The 24929-nt window shown below is 45.1% G+C and overlaps 2 protein-coding genes and 1 long non-coding RNA gene across 7 annotated transcripts in view; 2 read left to right on the plus strand and 1 right to left on the minus strand.

The window, feature by feature from the left end:
* The first annotated feature begins 3172 nt into the window (after positions 1–3172).
* On the plus strand, positions 3173–6636 carry LOC126995243 (uncharacterized). Of its 2 annotated transcripts, none has more exons than XR_007750140.1 (3): positions 3173–3801; positions 3954–6181; positions 6573–6636. It is a non-coding gene; the product is annotated as an uncharacterized LOC126995243 (long non-coding RNA). The 2 variants fall into 2 exon arrangements; XR_007750141.1 differs by having other exon boundaries at positions 3174–3801; positions 6577–6636.
* Positions 6637–9374: 2738 nt separating this feature from the next.
* On the minus strand, positions 9375–22252 carry LOC126995236 (origin recognition complex subunit 3-like). The gene is made up of 14 exons (XM_050854645.1): positions 22179–22252; positions 19634–19813; positions 18920–19212; positions 18054–18213; positions 16642–17108; positions 16105–16264; positions 15454–15567; positions 14788–14985; positions 14305–14421; positions 13480–13618; positions 13219–13394; positions 12508–12744; positions 11536–11747; positions 9375–10066 (listed from the first exon to the last, which is right to left on the minus strand). Exons 1-14 carry the CDS (start codon positions 22203–22205, stop codon positions 9961–9963), a joined length of 2586 nt encoding a protein of 861 aa, XP_050710602.1. The 5' UTR covers positions 22206–22252; the 3' UTR covers positions 9375–9960.
* A 315-nt stretch (positions 22253–22567) lies between these two features.
* The window catches only part of LOC126995235 (TBC domain-containing protein kinase-like protein), a 16749-nt gene continuing 14387 nt past the window's right edge, over positions 22568–24929 (plus strand). For 3 of the 4 annotated variants that reach the window (XR_007750136.1, XM_050854642.1, XM_050854644.1), the window contains exons 1-3: positions 22575–22725; positions 23795–24009; positions 24512–24618. Coding sequence is in view for 3 of the 4 variants with exons in the window: in XM_050854642.1 (XP_050710599.1) it covers positions 23805–24009; positions 24512–24618 (312 nt within the window). In the remaining variant the exon portion in view is untranslated. Of the gene's footprint in view, positions 22726–23794; positions 24010–24511; positions 24619–24929 lie in introns of all 4 variants that reach the window. The other variant, XM_050854643.1, reaches the window with a different exon arrangement.

The raw sequence follows: 24929 nt of genomic DNA on the forward strand, positions 1-24929 counted from the left end.
TCTTAGTGTTTTTTTTTTAGGGGGGGGGAGGGGGAGGTGAGTTGTTTTATTATGTGCGAAAGGTAAAATGATCGCGGGGAACTTGTTAACGACTTCCCCGCCGCCCCGCGTTCCGCCCTCCCGCGCCAATCCTGCTTTTGCGATTTCGTAGGTAGTGGGGTCGTTTTTACCTGCTCTTAGTGGTTTATTTTTTTTTGGGGGGAGGGGAGTTGTTTTATTATGTGCGAAATGTGGATTGATCGGGAGTTTTAAAGAGCTTCGCCTTCCCATCCCATCCTGGTTTTGCGATTTCATAGACAGCGGGGTCGTTTTTTCTGCTCTGATAGTGGTTTTTTTGGGGGGGGGGCGGGAAGTTGTTTTATTATGTGCGAAATGTTAAATGATCGGGGGACTTGTTAACGCTTGCTGCTTTCCCACTCAATCCTGTTTTTGCGATTTCGTAGTTAGCGGGGTCGTTTTTTTCTACTCATATAATTTTTAGGGGTTATTTTATTATGCGCGAAAGGTAAAATGATCGGGGGACTTCTTAGCGCTTTCTCCTTTCCTACCCAATCCTGCTTTTGCGATTTCGTAGTTAGCGGGGTCGTTTTTTTCTACTCATATAATTTTTAGGGGTTGTTTTATTATGTGCGAAAGGTAAAATGATCGGGGGACTTCTTAGCGCTTTCTCCTTTCCTACCCAATCCTGCTTTTGCGATTTCGTAGGTAGTGGGGTCGTTTTTATCTGCTCTTAGTGTTTTTTTTTAGGGGGGGGAGTTGTTTTATCATGTGCGAAATGTTAAATGATCGGGGGACTTGTTAACGCTGTCAGCCTTCCTACCCAATCCTCGTTTTGCGATTTCGTAGTTAGCGGGGTCGTTTTTTTCTACTCATATAATTTTTAGGGGTTGTTTTATTATGTGCGAAATGTTAAATGATCGGGGGACTTGTTAACGCTGTCAGCCTTCCCCGTCTGCTTCTTAGCCGCTCGCCCGCGCTCCGCCCTCCCGCGCCCAGACAATCTCACATTTTAAAATCAGTTATTTCTTTAATCTTCTTCATCACCTTTATTAAAACTATCAAGCCTTTATTAAATTTATGAACTAAACTTTAAACTTCATACACTTTAAACACCCCCAAAAAATTATTAACAAAACCATCAAAGACTCGAAAAATCACCTTAGCGAACTTAACATAATAAAAACACCTGTAAAATCAAAACAGTTATCCGAAATTAGCACAAAATGACTGCTTGCGAGAGTGCTTGCTTCCTCTCCTCTCAAAATGGCCACAGATCGACTCACACCCACACACACACACGTACGCAGTCTCCTCCTCTTCCTCCTCCTCCATCCCGCAGTCGTAATTAATCACCCAGAACGTAATGATATGAAACAGCAATGATAACTTCTGGAACCACAGCGCGAAGGTCCCCTCTGGCAAGCACACTATCGCTCGGTCACTCAGGGGCTGCGCGGTCGAGAGGGGAAACACAGAACGAGCGAGAGAAAGGAAGCAGAAAACTGTGTGGAAAGAATTACTCCTGGTTTTGTTTAACGTGAATATGACAGCGAATTGATGAACTGTCGGGCTTTCAGAGGACTCATGCATATTCCCACGGGTTGAGGCAAGCGTTAGAGGGACGAAGTAAGTTCCCATGAGGTCTGAAGATGAAGGAGCGGAAGAAAGAGAAGTAGACTGTTTATCCCTCGCGCCCCGCCCCGCTGACACCGCCTCCGCCGACACCGCCCCCGCCCTCGCCTTCTTCTCCTACTCTCCCTCTCTCTCATCTCCCCCCCCAAAATGGCTTCTCAGACGTCTCATATTCGCCCCAAACTCATTTCTTGTGTGGTGGAAATGCGTAAGTGACTCTGGTTTAGCGAGGAGTCATGTGGATGCTGGAGTGACCGTACGAGGAGAAGATTCGGGTTAAGATGAAGCTCCCTCGCGGACGTACAAGGCTCATCGATCTAAGCTGAAAGATAGCCAACCAGCCAGCCACCGAGAGAGAGAGAGAGAGAGAGAGTATTTTGATCCACCCTATATATATTTACGAGCTTGTACAATAGGCTATCTTACGTAACCAGCATCACAGCAAACATTCACACAAACTTATTTTACTATACTCAAAACTAAATATATTCTTCTCTCTCTCTCTCTCTCTCTCTCTCTCTCTCTCTCTCTCTCTCTCTCTCTCTCTCTCTCTCTCTCTCTCTCTCTCTCTTCTCAGTTTATCTTTTTCTTTCCCGTTTTTCTTTTCTTTTTCTTCTTTTTCTTCTCTCTCTCTCTCTCTCTCTCTCTCTCTCTCTCTCTCTCTCTCTCTCTCTCTCTCTCTCTCTCTCTCTCTCTCTCTCATTCACAATCTCGTAGCGGCAAATCTCAAGGGCGGGACGAAGCCAGCCAGTCAGTCACTCACTTTGCATAACCTACAACCTTAATACAGTTTTACAAGCCAGACTGTGACAATTAGCAACTTCAGGCTCACTTTACAACCCCTATATACGTTTTCCCCACCCTCCTTTTCCTCCGCATGCAAATTTCTCTCGGGCAAATACCAGCTTCCTCGTAACATCTTCAGAGGCTTTCTTTCCCCTTCCCGGCAAAGTGACCGTACCCTCCACCCCTCGCCAAGCTGAAACCGCCCTTGAGATAGGCTGTACATAAGGGCGGGAGTCCATCGGGGGGGCGTTACGTGGTTATGGTGGGAAAAGAATGGGAAAGGGACAGAGGGGGAGAGAGGCAGTGAGGGTTCGGGGTTCTGTGAGGGTTCTGGTGTATTGCCGAAGTATAGGTCCAGTTCTTGATACTTTTGTTAATCCTCCTCCTCCTCCTCCTCTTCCTCTTCTTCCTTCTCCTTATTCCTCCTCTTCTTCAGTCATCTCCTTTCTTCTTGTCTCCCTCTTCCTCCTCCTCCTCCTGCCGAAGTGATGTCCTGTCCTTACTAATACTTATGTTAATCTTCCTCCTCCTCCTCCTCTTCCTCTTCTTCCTTCTCCTTATTCCTCCTCTTCTACAGTCATCTCCTTTCTTCTTATCTCCCTCTTCCTCCTCCTCCTCCTGCCGAAGTGATGTCCTGTCCTTACTAATACTTATGTTAATCTTCCTCCTCCTCCTCCTTCTCCTCTTCTTCCTTCTCCTTATTCCTCCTCTCTTCTTATCTCGCTCTCCTCCTCCTCCTCTTCCTCCTCCTCCTGCCGAAGTGCATGTCCAGTCCTTACTAATACTTATGTTAATCTTCCTCCTCCTCCTCCTCTTCTTCCTTCTCCTTATTCCTCTTCTCTTCTTATCTCGCTCTCCTCTTCCTCCTTCTCCTACTCCTCCTGCCAAAGTGATGTCCTGTCCTTGCTAATACTTATGTTAATCTTCCTCCTCCTCCTCCTCCTCTTCATCCTTCTCCTTATTCCTCCTCTTCTTCCTTCTCCTTATTCCTCCTCTTCTTCACCTATCTCCTCTCTTCTTATCTCGCTCTCCTCCTCCTCCTCTTCCTCTTCCTCTCATCAAATTGCTCTTTCTTCCTTCCTATTTCTGTTTTTTTCTTTCTTTTTCATTCTTGTTTCCTCTTTAACTCCCCACCTCTCTATCTCTCTCTCTTCCTCTTCTTATCTTTAAATCTCTTTCCGCTTCCTCTTTTATCACATTATTCACTCTCCTTCCTTTCTTACAATCATTTTCGTTTTCATTTTTCATCATTCATTTTAATCCTAAGTTTGTATGAATGAGTGAAGATTATTGTATGCATGTTTTAAGGTAGGCCTATTTGCTTCATCATTCATATTAATCCTGAGTTTGGATGAATGAGTGAAGGTGTATGCATGTTTTAAGGTAGGCCTATTTGCTTCATCATTCATATTAATCCTGAGTTTGGATGAATGAGTGAAGAGGTGTAGTCATGTTTTAAGGTAGGCCTATTTGCTTCATCATTCATTTTAATCCTGAGTTTGTATGAATGAGTGAAGGTGTATACATGTTTTAAGGTAGGCCTATTTGCTTCATCATTCATATTAATCCTAAGTTTGGATGAATGAGTGAAGTATTGTACGCATGTTTCAAGGTATCTGTACGCCACTGCTATGGGTTATTGATCAAGGCTGTGTGGTATTGTAATATTATAATGTTTTGGTGTGTGGCACAGAACGCTGAACACAAGCCACAGTTACACATATTACACTAATTAATCACACATATATATACACAAGACACATGATTGCACTTATTAACACGCTCATTATTACAATATTTTAGTGTCCTTACGTTACATTCCAGATTAACTCTACGCTTTTAAAACCACACATTCAATACGTATGAAGTTTGTAACACTAAAATCATAATTCAACATTCAACATCATTCCCTTTGTAATATTAGAACATTCACTTCAATCTATATTTCTCCCTCTCTTAGTGTGTTACCTATGCCAATTTTATATACATAGGCCTATTAACACTAAACCTTCACTGTCATTCCCTCTGTTAATACGTTATTGATAGTAGGCCTATTTTTTTATGTATATTCACAAGATATGTTTAACTAATAACTCGGTATTGTTTTATATATATATGAACACTAAACAGTCACTCCAAATTCCTTTCTAAGTAAGTTCATGCAATTATTTTACATATATCAACACCTTCAGCTCATACAAAGAAGTACAAGGTATGTTTAATTAAGTTACAGGTGTTAGAGGTCATGAACTCCTTCTTTTACTCTATACAGACAAACAAGAATGGTGGTGGTGGTGGCTGAGTGGTGTGCGTGTTTGCGTGTGTGTGTGTGTGTGTGTGTGTGTGTCCGTGTGTGTGCGTGTGTGTGCGCAGTAATTCTCTACCTCAGGACCAATATATAGTACAAAGGTCATGACAACTCCACTTCAAGGGTGCCTGTGTGGGGCTGACCTCCGGGTGACCTCTGACCTCACCCCGGGGCACCTCAGGACGACCCCAAGGTGTGTCAAGGTGTGTATTAGCTGGCCAGTCAGATTGTGTTGCTAGTGTTGCCATTGTGTTTCTTTGGGCAGTCATTGTGTTGCCATAGTGTTTCTTTGGACAGTCATTGTGTTGCTATAGTGTTTCTTTGGGCAGTCATTGTGTTGCCATAGTGTTTCTTTGGGCAGTCATTGTGTTGCCATAGTGTTTCTTTGGGCAGTCATTGTGTTGCCATAGTGTTTCTTTGGACAGTCACTGTGTTGCCATAGTGTTTCTTTGGGCAGTCATTGTGTTGCTATAGTGTTTCTTTGGACAGTCATTGTGTTGCCATAGTGTTTCTCGGGACAGTCATTGTGTTGCTATAGTGTTTCTTTGGACAGTCATTGTGTTGCTATAGTGTTTCTTTGGGCAGTCATTGTGTTGCCATAGTGTTTCTTTGGGCAGTCATTGTGTTGCTATAGTGTTTCTTTGGACAGTCATTGTGTTGCTATAGTGTTTCTTTGGACAGTCATTGTGTTGCCATAGTGTTTCTTTGGGCAGTCATTGTGTTGCTATAGTGTTTCTTTGGGCAGTCATTGTGTTACTATAATGTTTCTTTGGGCAGTCATTGTGTTGCTATAGTGTTTCTTTGGGCAGTCATTGTGTTGCTATAGTGTTTCTTTGGACAGTCATTGTGTTGCCATAGTGTTTCTTTGGGCAGTCATTGTGTTGCTATAGTGTTTCTTTGGGCAGTCATTGTGTTGCCATAGTGTTTCTTTGGGCAGTCATTGTGTTGCTATAGTGTTTCTTTGGGCAGTCATTGTGTTACTATAGTGTTTCTTTGGGCAGTCATTGTGTTGCCATAGTGTTTCTTTGGATAGTCATTGTGTTGCTATAGTGTTTCTCCAGTGAGTCAATGGTTGTGTTGCATCTATGTCACCTGTCCATAAGTTTGTGTTACCAGGTCATCGGTTAAGTTGTGTTGCGTGTTTACCAGTGTTAGTGTTGCCTGGCTGGGGGTCATTCAGGTCACTCAGGTTGTCTTGTGTCAGTGCGTTTTGTGTTTCATGGGTCAGGTCAGGTCATGTGTTGCAGGTACCTCAAGTCCATAGTGCCCCAGTGTTGCATATGTGTTGCTGGTCAGGTTGTGTTGTATCAGTCAGTCAGGTTATGTTGTATTAGTCAGTCAGGTTGTGTTATGGTCCAGTGTGTTCCTATTCAAGTTGCAGTGTTACCTCAGTCTATGGTGTCCCAGTGTTGCATTTGTGTTGCTGGCCAGTGTTTTGTATCATCAGTCTGTCAGGTTGTGTTGCGTTCCAGTCTGTTCCTATTCAAGTTGCAGTGTTACCTCAAGTTCATCAGTCAGGTTGTGTTGCGTTCCAGTGTGTTCCTATTCAAGTTGCAGTGTTACCTCAGTCTATGGTGTTCCAGTGTTGCATTTGTGTTGCTGGCCAGTGTTTTGTATCATCAGTCTGTCAGGTTGTGTTGCGTTCCAGTGTGTTCCTATTCAAGTTGCAGTGTTACCTCAAGTTCATAGTGCCCCAGTGTTGCATATGTGTTGCTGGCCAGGTTTTGTATCCCTCAGTCAGGTTGTGTTGCGTTCCAGTGTGTTCCTATTCAAGTTGCAGTGTTACCTCAGTCTATGGTGTTCCAGTGTTGCATTTGTGTTGCTGGCCAGGTTTTGTATCCCTCAGTCAGGTTGTGTTGCATTCCAGTGTGTTCCTATTCAAGTTGCAGTGTTACCTCAGTCTATGGTGTTCCAGTGTTGCATTTGTGTTGCTGGCCAGTGTTTTGTATCATCAGTCAGTCAGTCAGGTTGTGTTATGGTCCAGTGTGTTCCTATTCATGCTAGCTAAATAGTGTTCCAGTGTTGCATTTGGCCAGGTTTTGCATCATCAGTGAGTCAGGTCATATTCCCACCCTGTGACATGCGACCCACCTTGACATGAGGTCGTCCTGAGGCTTCCCGGGGGCACCGAGGACCTGGACCCTTGCGTTCCTCCCGTCAGTACAAACCCTCGGAGGCACAGGGACGGCAGGCCTCGCACACTGCCGCCCACCTCCGCAGGGACCCAGTGCCAAATGATTAACCACAGTGAAGCATGTACCTGTGTAATGGTTGTTCCTATCGTCCCCATGTTCCTCTTTCTCGTCCCCAAGAGCCGGGTCTGTGGTCTGTTTTTGTTGTTAGAAATGTGCAAGGAGTCTGTCGCTTGTGGGTGGATCAGTCCGCGCTCCGCCTGCCGTACTTACTAAGTTGTGATTCGCTATATGATGATTTACGTTGAGGCAAGTTCTCCTTTTGATTACAGTGAGGATATGACTGTACAAGTGTCACTCATGGATTTCCGTTTTATGTACCAAGTGTATAACCATTACTCTTATTTTTCACTCCAAATCAATGTTGCTATTTTGTACTCTGGCCCAGTGAGTGAGAGGATACGAGTTATACAAATGTGGCTCACGGCTTTTCTTTATAATAACAAGTATGGAATCAGTAACTCATTTTAAGTTCGGTTTTACTCCGAATCAATCAATGTTTTTAATTTGTAATCTGATCAATGTCCAGTGAGTGAGTGAGTGTGTTCTTGAGTCTGAGAGCAACACACCCTTGATACGTGCAGGCCAGAGCACTTGCCAACACCTCCGCCGGCCAGGGCCACCACCAAGGACACCGCTGCCCCTGGGAGCTGCCCGCCGGCCCACAGCCACGGTTCATGGGTGATAATATAAAGTACATATAATATCTGTGGCTTGGAGGCTTGACGTGCAGCTTCCCAGGGGAGGCGGCGACCAGGGACAGGAACGGTGCCCTGCATTTTGCCGGAAATTACAGTTACTTGAGTGAATGGTGCAGGGCTTTGTCTCACTCTCTTCTGATCACACCACTGGGAGCTGCATGGCCCTGGTGGTGGTGGTGCCTGTCAGCAGTCCACTCGTTCATAAGTTCATAAGTCACGTGTTCAGTTCAGGTAATCGTCACTGGTTGTACAGGTGAGGCCGGCAGCGTCCACCTGAGTGATGGACGCTGCCTGCCCGCCTTGAAGCTCGGACATAACATTAACCTGAGTGTCATTCCGCCTTCCCCCAGTTCAAGGTAATACCAGGTCGGTGAGGGCCACTCCCCGCCAGCCTGCCCATCACCTCAGCAGTACAAAGCTGTACAAAGAACCCTTGCCAGCAGCCTCTCCCTCGGCGGTACAAGTCCAGGGTCAAGGGGGGCACCCAGTCCTCCCTTCCTCCTGCCGCCGAGGGAGGACGTTCAAAGTGTAGATCAAACAGAAGAGGCCGTGCAGTAGCTCTGTCAAGGAAGCAGTATTTTGTACGAGGCGTGTGTTCGGGGCGGGCGCGGGGCCTCCGGGTGAACGCGGTGATAATATTGTAGTGTTTTGGTAGCCCGGTTGACCCGCCTCGGCCCCGGTGACCACACGCCGTCAACCGTTTCATCTTTTTTATGTAGTTTTTCAATGTTCCCGTCAACTCTCATTGTTGCTCTCAACTGTAATGTCATATATTATTATAATAAATAATGAGTAGTGTCTGACCTCTCAAGATACCAAGTAGTGATAAGGAACTGAACTCAAATAAGGTTAAGAAGGTCAACTCAAGTAATGTTAAGAAGGTCAACTCCAGTACTGTTAACCCCTTGGATGTGGATATCATACAAGAAGACATCACCAAGCTACAGGAATGGAGCAAAAAGTGGCTGCTACAATTCAATGAAGAAAAATGTAAAGTCCTGCACCTTGGGAGGGGATATCCAGCACACCAATACCACATGGGAAACACTCCACTATCCACCACAGAGGCAGAGAAAGACCTGGGAGTGTATGTTACCAGGCTACCAGTGAAGGGATATCCAGCACACTAATACCACATGGGAAACACTCTACTATCCACCAGAGGCAGAAAAAGACCTGGGAGTGTATGTTACCAGGCTGCAGTGAAGGATATCCAGCACACCAATACCACATGGGAAACACAGAAAAACCCTGGGGTGTATGTGCCAGGCTACCAGTGAAGGGATATCCAGCACACTAATACCACATGGGAAACACTCTACTATCCACCAGAGGCAGAAAAAGACCTGGGAGTGTATGTTACCAGGCTACCAGTGAAGGGATATCCAGCACACCAATACCACATGGGAAACACTCCACTATCCACCACAGAGGCAGAGAAAGACCTGGGAGTGTATGTTACCAGGCTACCAGTGAAGGGATATCCAGCACACCAATACCACATGGGAAACACTCCACTATCCACCACAGAGGCAGAGAAAGACCTGGGAGTGTATGTTACCAGGCTACCAGTGAAGGGATATCCAGCACACTAATACCACATGGGAAACACTCCACTATCCACCACAGAGGCAGAGAAAGACCTGGGAGTGTATGTTACCAGGCTGCCAGTGAAGGCCAAATCCATGCCAGTCGCAGCGGACGGATTAAGAACGTAAACTCAAGTAATGTTACGGTCAACTCAGGAAACAAGTGTCATTATCAAAGGATCATTTATTACACTCTATAAAAATACACTGAAATACATGTAAGTGAACTGTACTTGTAACATGAGTAAAATAAATAAGAGGACAGAGGAGAACAAAGGACAATAATGGACAATGGGTTAAAGGAGTGAAGTAAATTAATGGATAAAAAAAGGGACAAAGGAGAACAAAGGATAATAATGGGTAAATCAGAGGGACAAAGGAGAACAAAGGACAATAATGGACACTGAGTAAAAGGAGTAAAGGAAAATAATGACTAAAAAAGAGGGACAAAGGAGAACAAAGGACAATAATGGGTAAATCAGAGGGACAAAGGACAATAATGGACAATGGATTAAAGGAGTAAACAAAAATAATGGATAAAAAAGAGGGACAAAGAAAAACAAATGACTATAATGGGTAAATCAGAGGGACAAAGGAGAACAAAGGACAATAATGAACACTGAATAAAAGGAGTAAAGGAAAATCATGGCTAAAAAAGAGGGACAAAGGAGAACAAAGGACAATAATGGACAATGGGACAAAGGAAAACAAAGGGTAATGATGGACAACGGGTACTGTCGCAGCGAGTCCCCTCAGCAGCCGCCCCAGGTGAGACGCGCCACGTGGTCTGTCTTGCGCTTGGTGGGCTTGACGAATCCGAGGAACTGGAGCTCCGACACGGCCAGCACGAACCTTGCTCTGAGGGCGGGAGTTAAGGAAGGGAACGGACGCAGCGGAGGAACACAACAGTCATATATAGACCCTAAGCCAGACACACTGAGGAGGTCTATTGGTGAGGGCGGGAGTTAAGGAAGGGAACGGACGCAGTGGAGGAACACAACAGTCATATATGGACCCTAAGCCAGACACACTGAGGAGGTCTATTGGTGAGGGCGGGAGTTAAGGAAGGGAACGGACGCAGCGGAGGAACACAACAGTCATATATGGACCCTAAGCCAGACACACTGAGGAGGTCTATTGGTGAGGCCGGGAGTTAAGGAAGGGAACGGACGCAGCGGAGGCATTCACAACAGTCATATATGGACCCTAAGCCAGACACACTGAGGAGGTCTATTGGTGAGGGCGGGAGTTAAGGAAGGGAACAGACGCAGTGGAGGCATTCACAACAGTCATATATGGACCCTAAGCCAGACACACTGAGGAGGTCTATTGGTGAGGGCGGGAGTTAAGGAAGGGAACGGACGCAGCGGAGGAACACAACAGTCATATATGGACCCTAAGCCAGACACACTGAGGAGGTCTATTGGTGAGGGCGGGAGTTAAGGAAGGGAACGGACGCAGCGGAGGCATTCACAACAGTCATAGATGGACCCTAAGCCAGACACACTGAGGAGGTCTATTGGTGAGGGCGGGAGTTAAGGAAGGGAACGGACGCAGCGGAGGAACACAACAGTCATATATGGACCCTAAGCCAGACACACTGAGGAGGTCTATTGGTGAGGGCGGGAGTTAAGGAAGGGAACGGACGCAGCGGAGGCATTCACAACAGTCATATATGGACCCTAAGCCAGACACACTGAGGAGGTCTATTGGTGAGGCCGGGAGTTAAGGAAGGGAACAGCAGCAGTGGAGGCATTCACAACAGTCATATATGGACCCTAAGCCAGACACACTGAGGAGGTCTATTGGTGAGGGCGGGAGTTAAGGAAGGGAACGGACGCAGTGGAGGCATTCACAACAGTCATATATGGACCCTAAGCCAGACACACTGAGGAGGTCTATTGGTGAGGGCGGGAGTTAAGGAAGGGAACGGACGCAGTGGAGGCATTCACAACAGTCATATATGGACCCTAAGCCAGACACATTGACCTTATCATCATCACACCCACAGAAGTAGCACTCAACCCTATATAAACGCATCAAAAACATCCAAATCACACCCAAAACCAATCTATACGGGACTTTCAAGAGGGAGCCAAGCACAAAAGACGAAGAATCCAACACCTTATCTTCACTACACTCATGAAAGTAACACTCAACCCTATATAAGAACATCAATCTATAGAGGACTTTCAAGAAGGAGTCAAACGCGAAATACAAAAAATCCAACTCCATATCGTCAAAATCCCCACAGACGTAACACTCAACCCTATATCAAAACGCATCATAAACAGAATTAAACCCCAAACCAGTTGATAAAAGGATACTGTAGCTTTTCGTTCACCATCCTGGAGGGCACCCAAGCCTCCTCATTCTCGTCCTCGTTCTCCCCCTCTCGGCCCACCACGGACACGAAAGCCTGGAGCCAGTCGTAGAGGTTGATGAGGCGCCCACACTCCAGATGCAGCTTGTAGGCAACGCATATGTCCGGGAGTGTTGTGACCAAGCCAGAAGGGTCATCCAGCCGGCAGCACTTACACTGGAGAAAGAGGAGACAGTGAGTGAAAAAAAAAAAAAAGACAAAACTATAAATCGGGTCAGAGTGTTAGTCCAGAAAACAAAATATCAGGTCAAACAGGTCATCTTGAGAACAAAACATCAGGTCAAACAGGTCGTCCAGAAAACAAAACATCAGGTCAAACAGGTCGTCCAGAAAACAAAACGTCAGGTCAAACAGGTCATCCATAAAACAAAACATCAGGTCATTATTCAGAGTCCTGGTCCCACAACCACAGCAAGGGAGCATCAGGGACAGACATATCTACCCTAAATCAGTGAAGTTCAGAGAGATATTTCAGCGTGAGGGAAGGAGAGATGAGCCACAGGAGGATGGGTGTATGGAAAGGCAAAAAGGAGGAAAGAAAGACATAGCAGCAAGATCAGGGAGGAAGAAAAACCATATACACAGCAAAACAACACACAGCAAGACCTCGAACGCTCACACCTGCAAATCAGTGAACTTTAGAGATATTTCAGTGTGAGGGAAGGAGAGATGAGCCACAGGAGGATGGGTGTAAGGATAGACAAAAAGGATGAGAGGCAAGGCATAGCAAGATCAGGAAAGAGCAAGAACCAGGGAGAAAGAAACGCCGATTAACGCAGAATTATGAGAGGAAGAAACAGAGAGACCGAAACACCAATAACGGAAAATAATGAGGAGAAACACGGAGGAAGAAAAACCTTACACACAGCAAAACAACTTCAAAACAACATACAGCAAGACCTCTTAACACTCCCACCTGCAGATAGTGTTGTGGGTTGGCGAGGGCCGTGGTGAGGGCAGGTCTCGGAAGCCCAACCAGTAACCTCTTGATAGCCATGGAGGAGTGGAAGAAGAGAACCTCGTGTAGCGGCTTGGTGGAGGGTGGCTGCAGGTGTGTGGTGAAGGTGGTGGTGAGGAAGTCAATCACCTCGCTCCGCAGGGCTTCATAGGCGTTCCCCTTCCTTGGCTTCCTCTTGGCGAGCTCGAGAAGTTTCTGTAAGGACATCAATGGGTAAGTTTTTGTGGTCTTGACGTCGTGTATATCAAAATTTTTACAGACTGTCATTTATTTATTTTCTGTGTGTGTGTGTGTGTGTGTGTGTGTGTGTGTGTGTGTGTGTGTGTGTGTGTATTTACCTAGTTGTTGTTTTACAGGGCCTGGGCTTTACGCTCGTGTGGTCCCGTCTCCGTATCTGCATTTATCCAACATTTCCTTAAAGCTTTGCACACTCCTCGCCAATACTACATCCTCACTTAGTCTGTCCCAAACCTCTATATTTCTTTGCGGGAAGCTATATTTCTTTATGTCTCTCAAGCATCTTCCTTTTCTCAATTTTTTACTGTGTCTTCGTGTGTTCCTGGTGTTTATTCCTTCTTTTAGTAGTAACTCCTCAGTCTACTTCTTCCATTTTGTGTGTGTGTGTGTGTGTGTGTGTGTGTGTGTCTTGTATCAACCCCCAAACCTCACCTCCCTTAACCGGAACCTATCGGAGGGCGCCAAAGCAACCCCAGGCCCTCCACCAGCTGCCCCTTCCTCCTCCTCCTCTACGGCGGCTTGCTCCAGCTGGTCCAGACTCGACAGGCGGCCCAGTAACAGTGACACTTCATTGAGCTCCTCCGCCAGCATCTCATCCTCCTGGTGCTCTAGAAGTGAAGTGAAGTGAGTGAAGGAAATGAGGAGAGAGAGAGAGAGAGAGATATACATGAGGACCCCACCCGTTCCCCTCACCTTGTAGGACCTCACACACACTCTGCAGGGCCCCCGTCAGCTCCTCTCGGCCCATGTTCTTGAGCCCCTTCACAGCTTCCTTGAACTCCTCTGTGTCCACCAGGGCCCGGGACAGACACACGGCCAGCACCTCCCTCACCTGGAATGAAGAGAAAGTACACTAAACATTTTTCAAGTACCTGAGAATCTTGAAACTAATGGAAGCTTCTCACAGGAATTAACCATGTGGTATTGGTGTGCTGGATATCCCTTCACTGGTAGCCTGGTAACATACAGTCCCAGGTCTTTCTCTGCCTCTGTGGTGGATAGTGGAGTGTTCCCATGTGGTTCACTGGTAGCCTGGTAACATACAGTCCCAGGTCTTTCTCTGCCTCTGTGGTGGATAGTGGAGTGTTCCCATGTGGTATTGGTGTGCTGGATATCCCTTCACTGGTAGCCTGGTAACATACACTCCCAGGTCTTTCTCTGCCTCTGTGGTGGATAGTAGAGTGTTTCCCATGTGGTATTGGTGTGCTGGATATCCCTTCACTGGTAGCCTGGTAACATACACTCCCAGGTCTTTCTCTGCCTCTGTGGTGGATAGTAGAGTGTTTCCCATGTGGTATTGGTGTGCTGGATATCCCTTCACTGGTAGCCTGGTAACATACACTCCCAGGTCTTTCTCTGCCTCTGTGGTGGATAGTGGAGTGTTTCCCAAGTGGTATTGGTGTGCTGGATATCCCTTCCCAAGATGCAGGACTTTACATTTTTCTTCATTGAATTACTGAATGCACGACTCCCCGTAACTCCTACAGAGCATCCCAAGTGAAGAACTCGTTATCTCACCTGTCGGCCTATGGGAGCACCTGGGAGCTTGCAGGTGAGCGCATTGACCACCTTGACGAGGACACAGAACCGGGCATACCAGGCATCCAGCTCCTCCAGAAGGGTAGTGATGGTCGCCTGTGTGGGGGAAGGGAAGGCGGGTGACAGAGGAACACTTCATTAGTCTTGTGTCCCAGGAAGGATGACGGGTGAGTGGGGGAAGGACAGGAGGGTGACAGAGAAATCCCCTCATCCATCTGTGATCTGGGTGGGTGATTGATGTTTCGGGGGAAGGGTAGGCAGGTGGTATAGAGGAACGATTCATTAGTCTTGTGTCCCAGGAAGGATGATGGGTGAGTGGGGGAAGGACAGGAGGGTGACAGAGAAATTCCCTCATCCATCTGTGATCTGGGTGGGTGATAAGTGTGTCGGGGGAAGGATAGGAGTGCGGTATAGAGGAACGATTCATTTGTCTGTGTTCAAGGACGGGTGGCGGGTGACTACCTTGGTGTGGTCTTCATCGAGGAGAAGCATGACCTGTTCCTTGGGCGGGGCAGCCTCCACCAGGGCCTTGAAGGAGGGGAGTCTGCGGAGGATGTCAAGCTGCGTGGTGCTGGTGTTACGCAGCACCGACGCTCGCTTGGACGCCGGGCAGCACAGGAAGGAGGAAGACTGGCTCGTGAAATGCTCCAACATGCAGACCTTGAAAGAAAGAAAGAAAGAAAAATAGGAAACAGGAAAGACTATTCAGCCTTACAAGAATTAAAATGCTCGAGTATAAGAGGGGAGGAGGAGGAGGAGGAAGATTTTTACAGTATAAGAGAGGAGGAGGAGGAGGAGGAGGAAGATTTTTACAGTATAAGAGAGGAGGAGGAGGAAGATTTTTAGAGTATAAGGGAGGAGGAGGAGGAAGATTTTTAGAGTATAAGGGAGGAGGAGGAGGAGGAGAAAGATTTTTACAGTATAAGAGAGGAGGAGGAGGAAGATTTTGAGTATAAGGGAGGAGGAGGAGAAAGATTTTTACAGTATAAGAGAGGAGGAGGAGGAGGAGGAGGAGGAGAAAGATTTTTACAGTATAAGAGAGTAGGAGGAGGAAGATTTTTACAGTATAAGAGAGGAGGAGGAAGATTAGAAGTAAACCACACACAAATATACCAAACCCGACCTTACCTTCAGTCCCTTGATGAAGTTCTCGACGGAAAGGTCACTGTAGAGAAAGATGTCCAAGAGCAGCTTGAAGGGCCGGCCCCCAAGGTGGAACGGAAGCTTGTTGGACATGAGGACCTGAGGGAGGGACAAACCGGGTCATTACTAGATTCACCTCAAGAAAGACTTTAAACCAATGAACCACAATCACAGAGACGCAAGCCACCCAGTGACCTGACCTCGATAACACAGACTTAACCCAGTAGCAGCGACGGGCCAAATTTGTAGCTTTACCGTGTACCAGTGACGGGCCAAATTTGTGGCTTTACCATGTACCAGTGACGGGTCAAATTTGTGGCTTTACCGTGTAGCAGCGACGGGCCAAATTTGTGGCTTTACCGTGTACCAGTGACGGGCCAAATTTGTGGCTTTACCATGTACCAGTGACAGGCCAAATTTTTGCCATGTTATAAACCCCCCAAAAATAGATGATGCATAAACTGATCACAAGTGCATTGATAGGTATTATGAAATGGTTTACATGAGTGATGATTTTTTTCTAATTTTTCTCACATAGAGGGGCCTTAAGAAACACGATCCCCGCTGCTACCAGGTTAAGAATGATGAACCAATGAACCAGAATCACAGGAACGCAAGCCACCCTCATGACCTGACCTTCTCGATAACTTGTGTGAGGTAGTGCGTGGATGGCTGGGCTCGGAACACCTCCATAGCCAGGCATGCGGAGGCGTCTTGGGAGAGGTTCTGGTGCACTGCGTCCGGCGATGTTGCCACCCCAAACACCAAAATAACTGGGACTGTCCTCCGGTGCTCACTGCGGAAGAGAAGGGCATGTGGAAGCTGAGTGGAGGTTACGGAAGGAGGAGGAAGGAAGAGGAAGAACAGGAGGAGGAAGAGGAGGAGGAGAGGAATAGGGAAGCAAAGTTAGAGGAAAAATTGTACAAGATGGAGAGAAAGAAGGGAAGGACATGTAGAGTCTGAATGGAGGTTAAGGAAGGAGGAGGAGGAGGAGGAGGAGGAGGAGAAGAGGAACCAGATAAAGATATAAACAGCAGAAAAGGATAAACACTATGACCTCTCTCACTCTCACACACCTGCAGATATGACCTCTCGCTCTCACACACCTGCAGATTAGGATACTATTAGAAGCAGAAAAGACAGACAAACATATGACCTCTCGCTCGCACACACCTGCAGATTAGGATAAGGTCATTGACGACGCGTGGCTGGAAACTCTCAAGATCTTCCAGAATCACAACAAGAGGTGGCCGGGAGCTCCTCTTGAGACCAGAAAGTACCCCTGACCTCATTCTCTTGACTGGCGACCCCTCACACCCCTGCCCACCCCTGTCGGCCTTACTGGGGGAGCTTCCCAGGGGTCGTTTACTGGGGGAGGACTTGGTAGGGGAACTGAGACCTATTTTGCTTGGGGAATTCAATCCTCTCTTACTGGGGGATCCGAAACCCTTTTTACTGGGGGATTTTGGGAACCCTCTCTTGCTGGGGGAACTCAAACCTTTCTTGCTGGGGGAACTTGGGAGGCTTTTCTTACTGGGGGAAATCGGGAACCCTCTTTTGCTTGGGGATTTTGGGAATGGCTGAGTGGTAGCGTTGGGTTCACTGTGTCTTGGGTCTTCCTCTTCTGGGGCGATTTGAGTCTGAAAAAATAATTAATAGAGTTTATGAAAAATATGAATAACAATAAAAGAAAAGACTGAAAAAAATAATTAATAAAGTTTACGAAAAATCAGAAAATCGGTGAAATTGAAGGAAGTTGAGGCTGGGAATCACTAACACCAGAACCCTACTTTATTTATCATTTATACAAGCACACAAGGCACCAAATATTTCAGCTATGTATGTATATGGAAAAATCAGTGAAGAAAAGTGAGGAGGGGGAATCACTAACACCAGAACCTTATTTTATTTATCTTTTATTCAAGCACACGAGGCACCAAATATTTCAGCTTGTAGGCCATGTTTTCGATGTATAATGTATAATGGAAAATCAGTGAAGTAAAGGAAGTTGAGGCTGGGAATCACTAACACCAGAACCTTATTTTATTTATCTTTTATACAGCAAGGGAATCACCAAATATTTCAGCTTGTAGGTCATGTTTTCAATGTATAATGTATATTTTATTTATCATTTATACAGCAAGGGAATTACCAAATATTTCCGCTTGTAGGTCATGTTTTCAATGTATAATGTATAATGGAAAATCAGTGAAGTAAAGGAAGTTGAGGCTGGGAATCACTAACACCAGAACCTTATTTTATTTACCATTTATACAGCAAGGGAATCACCAAATATTTCAGCTTGTAGGTCATGTTTTCAATGTATAATGTGACGGCTCAAGTGAGAGAGTGAAGGTGTCAGTTAACTCTTGCATAAGGAAACTGGATAAGGAGGAGATGAAAGAGTGAAGCTACAAGGGAGAGAGATAGAGAGAGAGTTGTTATTGTTGTTGTTGTTTGAGAGGAAGAACTGGAAGGCAAAAAACAGAATGACAAATTGTGAAAATGAAGTAAAATTGAGTTAGAAAAATGTTCAGATACATCAAACTCACATCGGACAATTCTATAGATGTACACCCACTCACCTTATACCAAGCAGACAGAGTGGCCATTGTGCACTGCCTCCGCTTCACCTTCGGCCCTGTCGCTGCCATGGCCCTCTCCTCATCCTCCTCCTCCTCCCCGCCCTCATCCGCCCAGCCGCCCCCGCCGATCAGCTGTGAAATCATCCGGTACATGGTGGTCCTGGGGGGTTATAAGTGATGCGAATGAGAGTGTGGAATTAATAAGCGTTGTGAATATTTCTGCACCGTGAATGTGAAGGAAGAGTCATGAGAACAGGACTAGAGAGGAAGAGGAGGAGGAAGTGGAAGTGAAATGAAGAGGAAGAAGAGGAAATGAAGAGGAGGAAGATGATGAGGAATGAAAGAATGAAGAGGAAATTAAGAGGAAGAGGAGGAAGTGGAAGACAGGAAAGAAGAAGTATGATAAAGAGGAGATAGAGGAGGAGGAGGAGGAGGAAAATTAAGAGGAAGATAAAGAAGAAATAAAAAAAGCAAAAAATATGTCTTTCTGGGCTTTGAAAATAATGTGAGAGCTATAAATGGCTTCTAACACAACACCAGGAGAGGGTAACACAGCTCACATAACAGAACAGGTCATCTCAGGTCATATAACACAAGGACAAATCATCTCAGTTTGTCTCAGGTCACATAACACAAGAGACATCATCTTAAGTTCATCTCAGGTCACATAACACAAGGAAAAGCCAGCTCCGTTAATCTCAGGTCACATAACACAAGGAAAGGTCATCTCAAGTTCATCTAAGGTCACATGACACAAGGAAACGTCATCATCTCCGCTCATCTCAGGTAACATAACACAAGGAAAGGTCATCTCAAGTTCATCTAAGGTTACAACACAAGGAAAGGTCATCTCCGCCACCCCATACCTCACAGTCGCACACTCCTTGCTCTGGAGACGTGCGATATGAGGCGTCACACTGGCCCTCAGGAGTCCAACAAGGCTCTCAAACGTCGCGTCCCTGTCCGGCATGTTCACCCCAGTCACCAGGCAGGCCGTGGGCACGTAGGCGAGGGTCTGCATGTGGCTGAAGGGCTGGTCTAGGGGGGTGGTTGTGGCGGTGGTGGTGGTGGTGGTGGTGGTGGCGAGGCGCTGTCCCGCGGAGTGTGTGAAAGTGATGAGGCTTTCGAATACCTTTTTGTGGATGTTGTCTTGAAGGTCCTGGAATTATCGTTATTATTATTATTATTATTATTATTATTATTATTATGACCTCCAGGTTAAGATATGTAACCCAGATGATGAAGATGACCTACCATGAGCCTTGGAAATTATCACAGCACCAAACCATCAACAAAAACAAAGAAAAACAGGATAAAAACAAATTAAAACAAGAAAACAACAAGGAAAACAGGAGGCAGGTACCATCTTAAGACTTCACAACATCAAGAAAAACAAGAAAAAACAAGAACAAGAAAAAAAGGAAAATCAAATAAAAAAACAAGAAAAACAAAGAAAACAGGAAAAAAACAAGAAAAAAGAAAAAAATGGAGAAAAACAAGAAAAAAAACAGGAAAAAAAAAGGAAAAAATCTGAAAAACCAGCGTCAGGTACCCTCTTACGACGTCCCACACACACACACCTGCAGTATGTCCGAGGCCACCTTCCAACACCTGCCGTAGTTCCCGAAGGTGAGGTTCCTAAACTGCTCCACCTCCTCCGCCGTCTCCCCGTCCAGCGCCTCACCCCAGTAGTCGCGGGTGGAGAGAGGTGCGGCATTCCTGGGCTTCCGCTCCCTCTGTCGCTTGAACGCAAACACGCCCTGGAAAGATTAGGTTAGTGTGTGTTACGATGAAGTTAACAGAAGGAAATTGAGGAGAAGGACAGATTAGGTTAGGTTAGAAGGGGAGAGATTAGTTTCAGTCAGAAGAGAGAGAGATTAGGTTAGTGAGTGTGTGAAGACGATGGAGTTATATATATATTAAGACGCAGAGGGAGAAGTATAAGGGAGGAGGTCAGCTGGGATGCAAAAATGCCCTGGAAAGATTAGGTTAGTGTGTGTTACGATGAAGTTAACAGAAGGAAATTGAGGAGAAGGACAGATTAGGTTAGGTTAGAAGGGGAGAGATTAGTTTCAGTCAGAAGAAAGAGAGATTAGGTTAGTGAAAGTGTAAAGACGATGGAGTTATATATATATTAAGACGCAGAGGGAGAAGTACATTTATCATCCCACCAGAGATTTAAAAAGAGTAATTATCACAGAGACATGCCTACGATTTAAATACGTGACTGTGATGACCCGGGGTAAAGTATATGTGGCTCTGTGTTACTTTGCAATTGTGTGGAATAAATATGGAGTAAAGGAAAGAGGAGATCATACACATTTATCAACCCACCTGAGCTTAAAAAGAGTAATTATCACAGAGACATGCCTACGATTTAAATATGAGACTGTGATGACCCGGGGTAAAGTATATGTGGCCTTGAGGTACTTTGCAATGATTCTACATGTGCGGGACATCTAAACATTTAAATTGCATGGTGTATTATTCAAGAACATAGATTAATTCATTGTGTGAGCTTTCCCGAAGTACCTCTGACGTGTGAACAATACAAGCAGCAATGATTCTGTATTTAATTAAGATGCGTAAGACTTTGGCAGGTAAAGTTTGAGGGTAACAGGATGACAGTTAACCAGGAATCCCCTTTTAAGAACACTAATTGATATATTGTTAGTTTCCCTTAAAGTACCTCTGATGAGCAAATATTTTAATCACCAATGTCTGTGTTAAAATTATATATGTAAGACTTTGGCAGGTAAAGTTTGAGGGTAACAGGATGACAGTTAACCAGGAATCCCCTTTTAAGAACACTAATTGATATATTGTTAGTTTCCCTTAAGTACCTCCAATGTCTGTGTTAAAATTATATACGTAAGACTTTGGCAGGTAAAGTTTGAGGTTAACAAGATGACAATTAACTAGGAATCCCCCTTTTAAGAACACTAATTGATATATTGTTAGCTTCATTAAGAACCAAATATTTTAATCACCAATGTCTGTGTGTTAAAATTATATAGCTACGTAAGACTTTGGCAGGTAAAGTTTGAGGGTAACAGGAATGACAATTAACCAGCAATCCCCCTTTTTAAGAACACTAATTGATATATTGTTAGCTTCCCTTAAAGTACCTCTGATGAGCAAATATTTTAATCACCAATGTCTGTGTGTTAAAATTATATATGTAAGACTTTGACAGGTAAAGTTTGAGTGTAACAGAATGACAATTAACCAGCAATCCCCCTTTTTAAGAACACTAATTAATATATTGTTAGTTTCCCTTAAAGTACCTCTGATGTGTAATATTTTAATCACCAATGTCTGTGTTAAAATTATATATGTAAGACTTTGACAGGTAAAGTTTGAGGGTAACAGGAATGACAATTAACCAGCAATCCCCCTTTTTAAGAACTAATTAATATATTGTTAGTTTCCCTTAAAGTACCTCTGATGTGTAAATATTTTAATCACCAATGTCTGTGTGTTAAAATTATATAGCTACGTAAGACTTTGGCAGGTAAAGTTTGAGGGTAACAGGGTGACAGTTAACCAGGAATCCCCCTTTTTAAGAACACTAATTGATATATTGTTAGCTTCATTAAGAACCAAATATTTTAATCACCAATGTCTGTGTGTTAAAATTATATACCTACGTAAGACTTTGACAGGTAAAGTTTGAGGTTAACAGAATGACAATTAATCAGCAATCACCATTTTTAGGAACACTAATTAATATATTGTTAGTGTCTCTTAAGTACCCAACAATTTCAGCATCAATGGTTCTGTAATTAATTAAAGTTGGAGGGAACAAGGTAAACATTTAATTAACTAGCGATCCCCCATTTTTAAGAACACTAATTAATCTACTGTTAGCTTCTCTTAATTATCTCTGTTTAAGCTATAATGATTTTGTATTAATTTGGATACGTAAGACTTTGACAGGTAAAATTTGACGCTAACAAGAAAAGTTTTACAAGCAATCCCTTTTTTCCGCCATTAATAAGGACTAACATCATTCTGGCCGCACTAAAATATTCCCAAGACTTTAAGACAACCGTTCCCCAGTCAGGGTCAAGGTGTGCTTCGAGTGCTTCATGTAAATCGAATAAGTATAATATTTTTTCCCACCTTGGAGACGGAGACAGTTCCCGCCATGCCGGTTTGTTGACAAAGTGCGCCCCCCAAGCAACGTTGTCAAATTGTCGTACTCAGCCTCGTATGTTTTCCGGTTTTTTCCTCTTACAGTTTAGCAAATTACTCAAAAGAATCGCTACCAGTCTACAAATGCTTGGTGTCGATACTCCACAGACTTATATATGTGTGTAAGTCTGTGCGATTCTCTATATACCTACTACAGATCCCAGGCTGAAAAGTACTTGGTCAGTCCTATTTGTCAAGGATATAATCTGTTTTCTTGACCACAAATACCCCAATAAACACCAAGCTACAGAAAATAACATAATAAACACAATTTCAGTACAAAATACAAGAAAACATGGAAAAGTAACCCCGTAAAAGAGTCTGAATCATCACAGCTGTCATCTGAGGGCGAGGGGCGGAACAGAGAGGAAGGCTGAGAAGAGGATTTAGTGACTTTTCCGCTAATTACCACGAGCTAACTAAGTGCCAGGAGTCATTAAGGAAATATAAAGGTACCCTGGACAGGTGGGAACAGGTAAAGTAGAAATATCAATGGTGTTTAGGGACATAGCGTAGACACTGTTATTTGTGACTTTTACGCTAATTACCACGAGTTAATTAAGTGCCAGGGCTATTAATTAAAGACAAAGGTTAATCGGACAGGTGAAGTTGGAATATCAAGCGCTTTATTAATAGTACGGCATGGCAGGGGGTGGAACTGTGACAGGGAAGATGATAAGATTAAAATTTTGTGGATATTTCAACATTATAATCCCGGAGAGGAAGCGTGAGGGTGGAACGCCTCATTAAGACCTCATACTTATCCTTCTAGTCATATTTCCAGACATGAGAAGGTTATTAATACGTAAAGACATTGATTTACATAGATATTCAGACCAGACAGTAAGTTAGAGAGCCAGGCAGGACACGTAGCAATGGGTTTAAGATATATTCAGAATTAACAAAAAGGAAACAGGTGATATTTAGCTTGTTATGAGTGGAAGCATATGAACGCCAACACAATCAACACCTCAGTATACCAGTAGAGCGATGGGTTATGTAGCAATGGAGTTTAGATTAAGATATATGTGGAGTTAAGAAAAGATATCAGGTAATATTTAGTTTAGCTTGGTGGTGGATGAGTGGAACAGCCCTGATGTAGAAAGAGGAAAAGAAGAAGTTGAAAAGAAGGGAGAGGACAAGGGAAGGGACGGGAGGGGGGGAAAGAGAGAAGGAAGGGAGGGAATTGAAGGGGAGGAAGGGAAGGGAGGGGAGGAGAGAAGGAAGGGAGGGAATTGAAGGGAAGGGAAGGGGGGGGAGGAAAGAGAGAAGGAAGGGAGGGAATTGAAGGGGAGAAAGGGAGAGGATGAAGGAAGGAAGGAAGGGAAGGGATGGAAGCAGAGGAAAGAAAGGAGAGGAGGAAAGGGAGAGAAAGAAGGGAAGGGATGGAAACGGAGGAAAGAAAGAAGGAGAGGAAGAAGGAAGGAAGGAAGGGAATGGAAAGGGAGAAAGGGAGAGGATGAAGGAAGGAAGGGAAGGGAAGGGAGGATGGAACAACCCCGCCAAAAAAAGAAAACAGAGTAACATCTAATCCATCCTTCCAGATCCATCACCATGTACCCCGCCAGCCCTAAGCTCGGCCTGGCCCATCTCGGAGCCTCAACGTTCTTCGCCTCGGCCCACCCCAGCGAGTCGTGTGGGAGCAACGGCCTTCCCCTGACGCCAAACTCCATCAGGATCTACGGGCAGGCCAAGGCACTACAGCTGGTCAAACACCCGCACCTCTGCTCCTATGTGGACATCCATCGCGGGAAGCATGGTAAGAGGGGGGACTTTGGTATATGTTTTTCTATACATATGTGGTTAGGTTAGTTCAAGGTTTAAGAGGGGGACTCTAATGTATGTCACACTCTATATATGTTAAAGGAGAAGAGGTAGAGGACAGGAAGCATGGTAATAGGGAGGACTTCTATCTCCCACCATTATCTCCTATCTTCTTCCTCTTCTGGGGGCTTCGTGGTGCAGTGGTTAGCACACTCAGCTCAGAGAGAGCCTGGGTTCGATTCCCGGTGGAGTGGAAAAATTTGGGCGGCTTTTCCGATACCCTATGCCCCTGTCCACCCAGCAGTGAATGGGTACCAGGTATTAATCAGGGGTTGTGTCCCGTCTCCTGGGATCTGTTCCCTTCTCCTATAATTCCTTCCCCTCCTGTCTCTCTCTGGCATATGACCACAGATGTTGTGCCCACTGAACTAAACTTTCCAACTTTCTTCCTCTTCCTATTATTAACACATTAAATCTCCCTTCCTCCTCCGCCACAGAGAGGATTATGGTGATCCAGGAATACTATCTTCTGAATCTACGGAGAGCGGCGCAGAAATACCCGGAGATCAGGAGTCCACGAGGCTTGGCGAGGGTGGCACATCAGGTATGGGGTGCGTCTGTGTGTGTGTGTGTGTGTGTGTGTGTTGGAGTGCCTCAGAACGTCATATAATTTTTTTGTTTGTTTGTTTTTTTGTACTATGCCATCCTTTTCCATTTCCCTTCCCTTTCCTTCCCTTCCTTTCCCATCCCTTTCCTTCCTTCCTTTTTCTCCCTTCCCTTCCTTCCTTTTTCTCCCTTCCCTTTCCATCCCCTTCTCCCTTGTCCCTTCCCTCCTCTCCTCTCTTTCCTTCCTCACCTTCCCTTCCCTTCCTTCCTTCTTCCTTCCTTGTCCCTTCCCTCCTCTCCTCTCTTTCC

Source organism: Eriocheir sinensis, chromosome 7 (assembly GCF_024679095.1).
Source record: "Eriocheir sinensis breed Jianghai 21 chromosome 7, ASM2467909v1, whole genome shotgun sequence".
NCBI lineage: Eukaryota > Metazoa > Arthropoda > Malacostraca > Decapoda > Varunidae > Eriocheir > Eriocheir sinensis.

Coding starts and splice junctions, on each gene's coding strand:
- LOC126995236 (XM_050854645.1), bottom strand. CDS start 22,205: ATGGCGGGAACTGTCTCCGTCTCCAAG. Junction 16,265..16,641: donor GACCTTATCCTAATCTGCAG/GTGTGTGCGAGC, acceptor TCTCTTCCGCAG/TGAGCACCGGAGGACAGTCC. Junction 13,619..14,304: donor GTGCTCCCATAGGCCGACAG/GTGAGATAACGA, acceptor TCTTCATTCCAG/GTGAGGGAGGTGCTGGCCGT.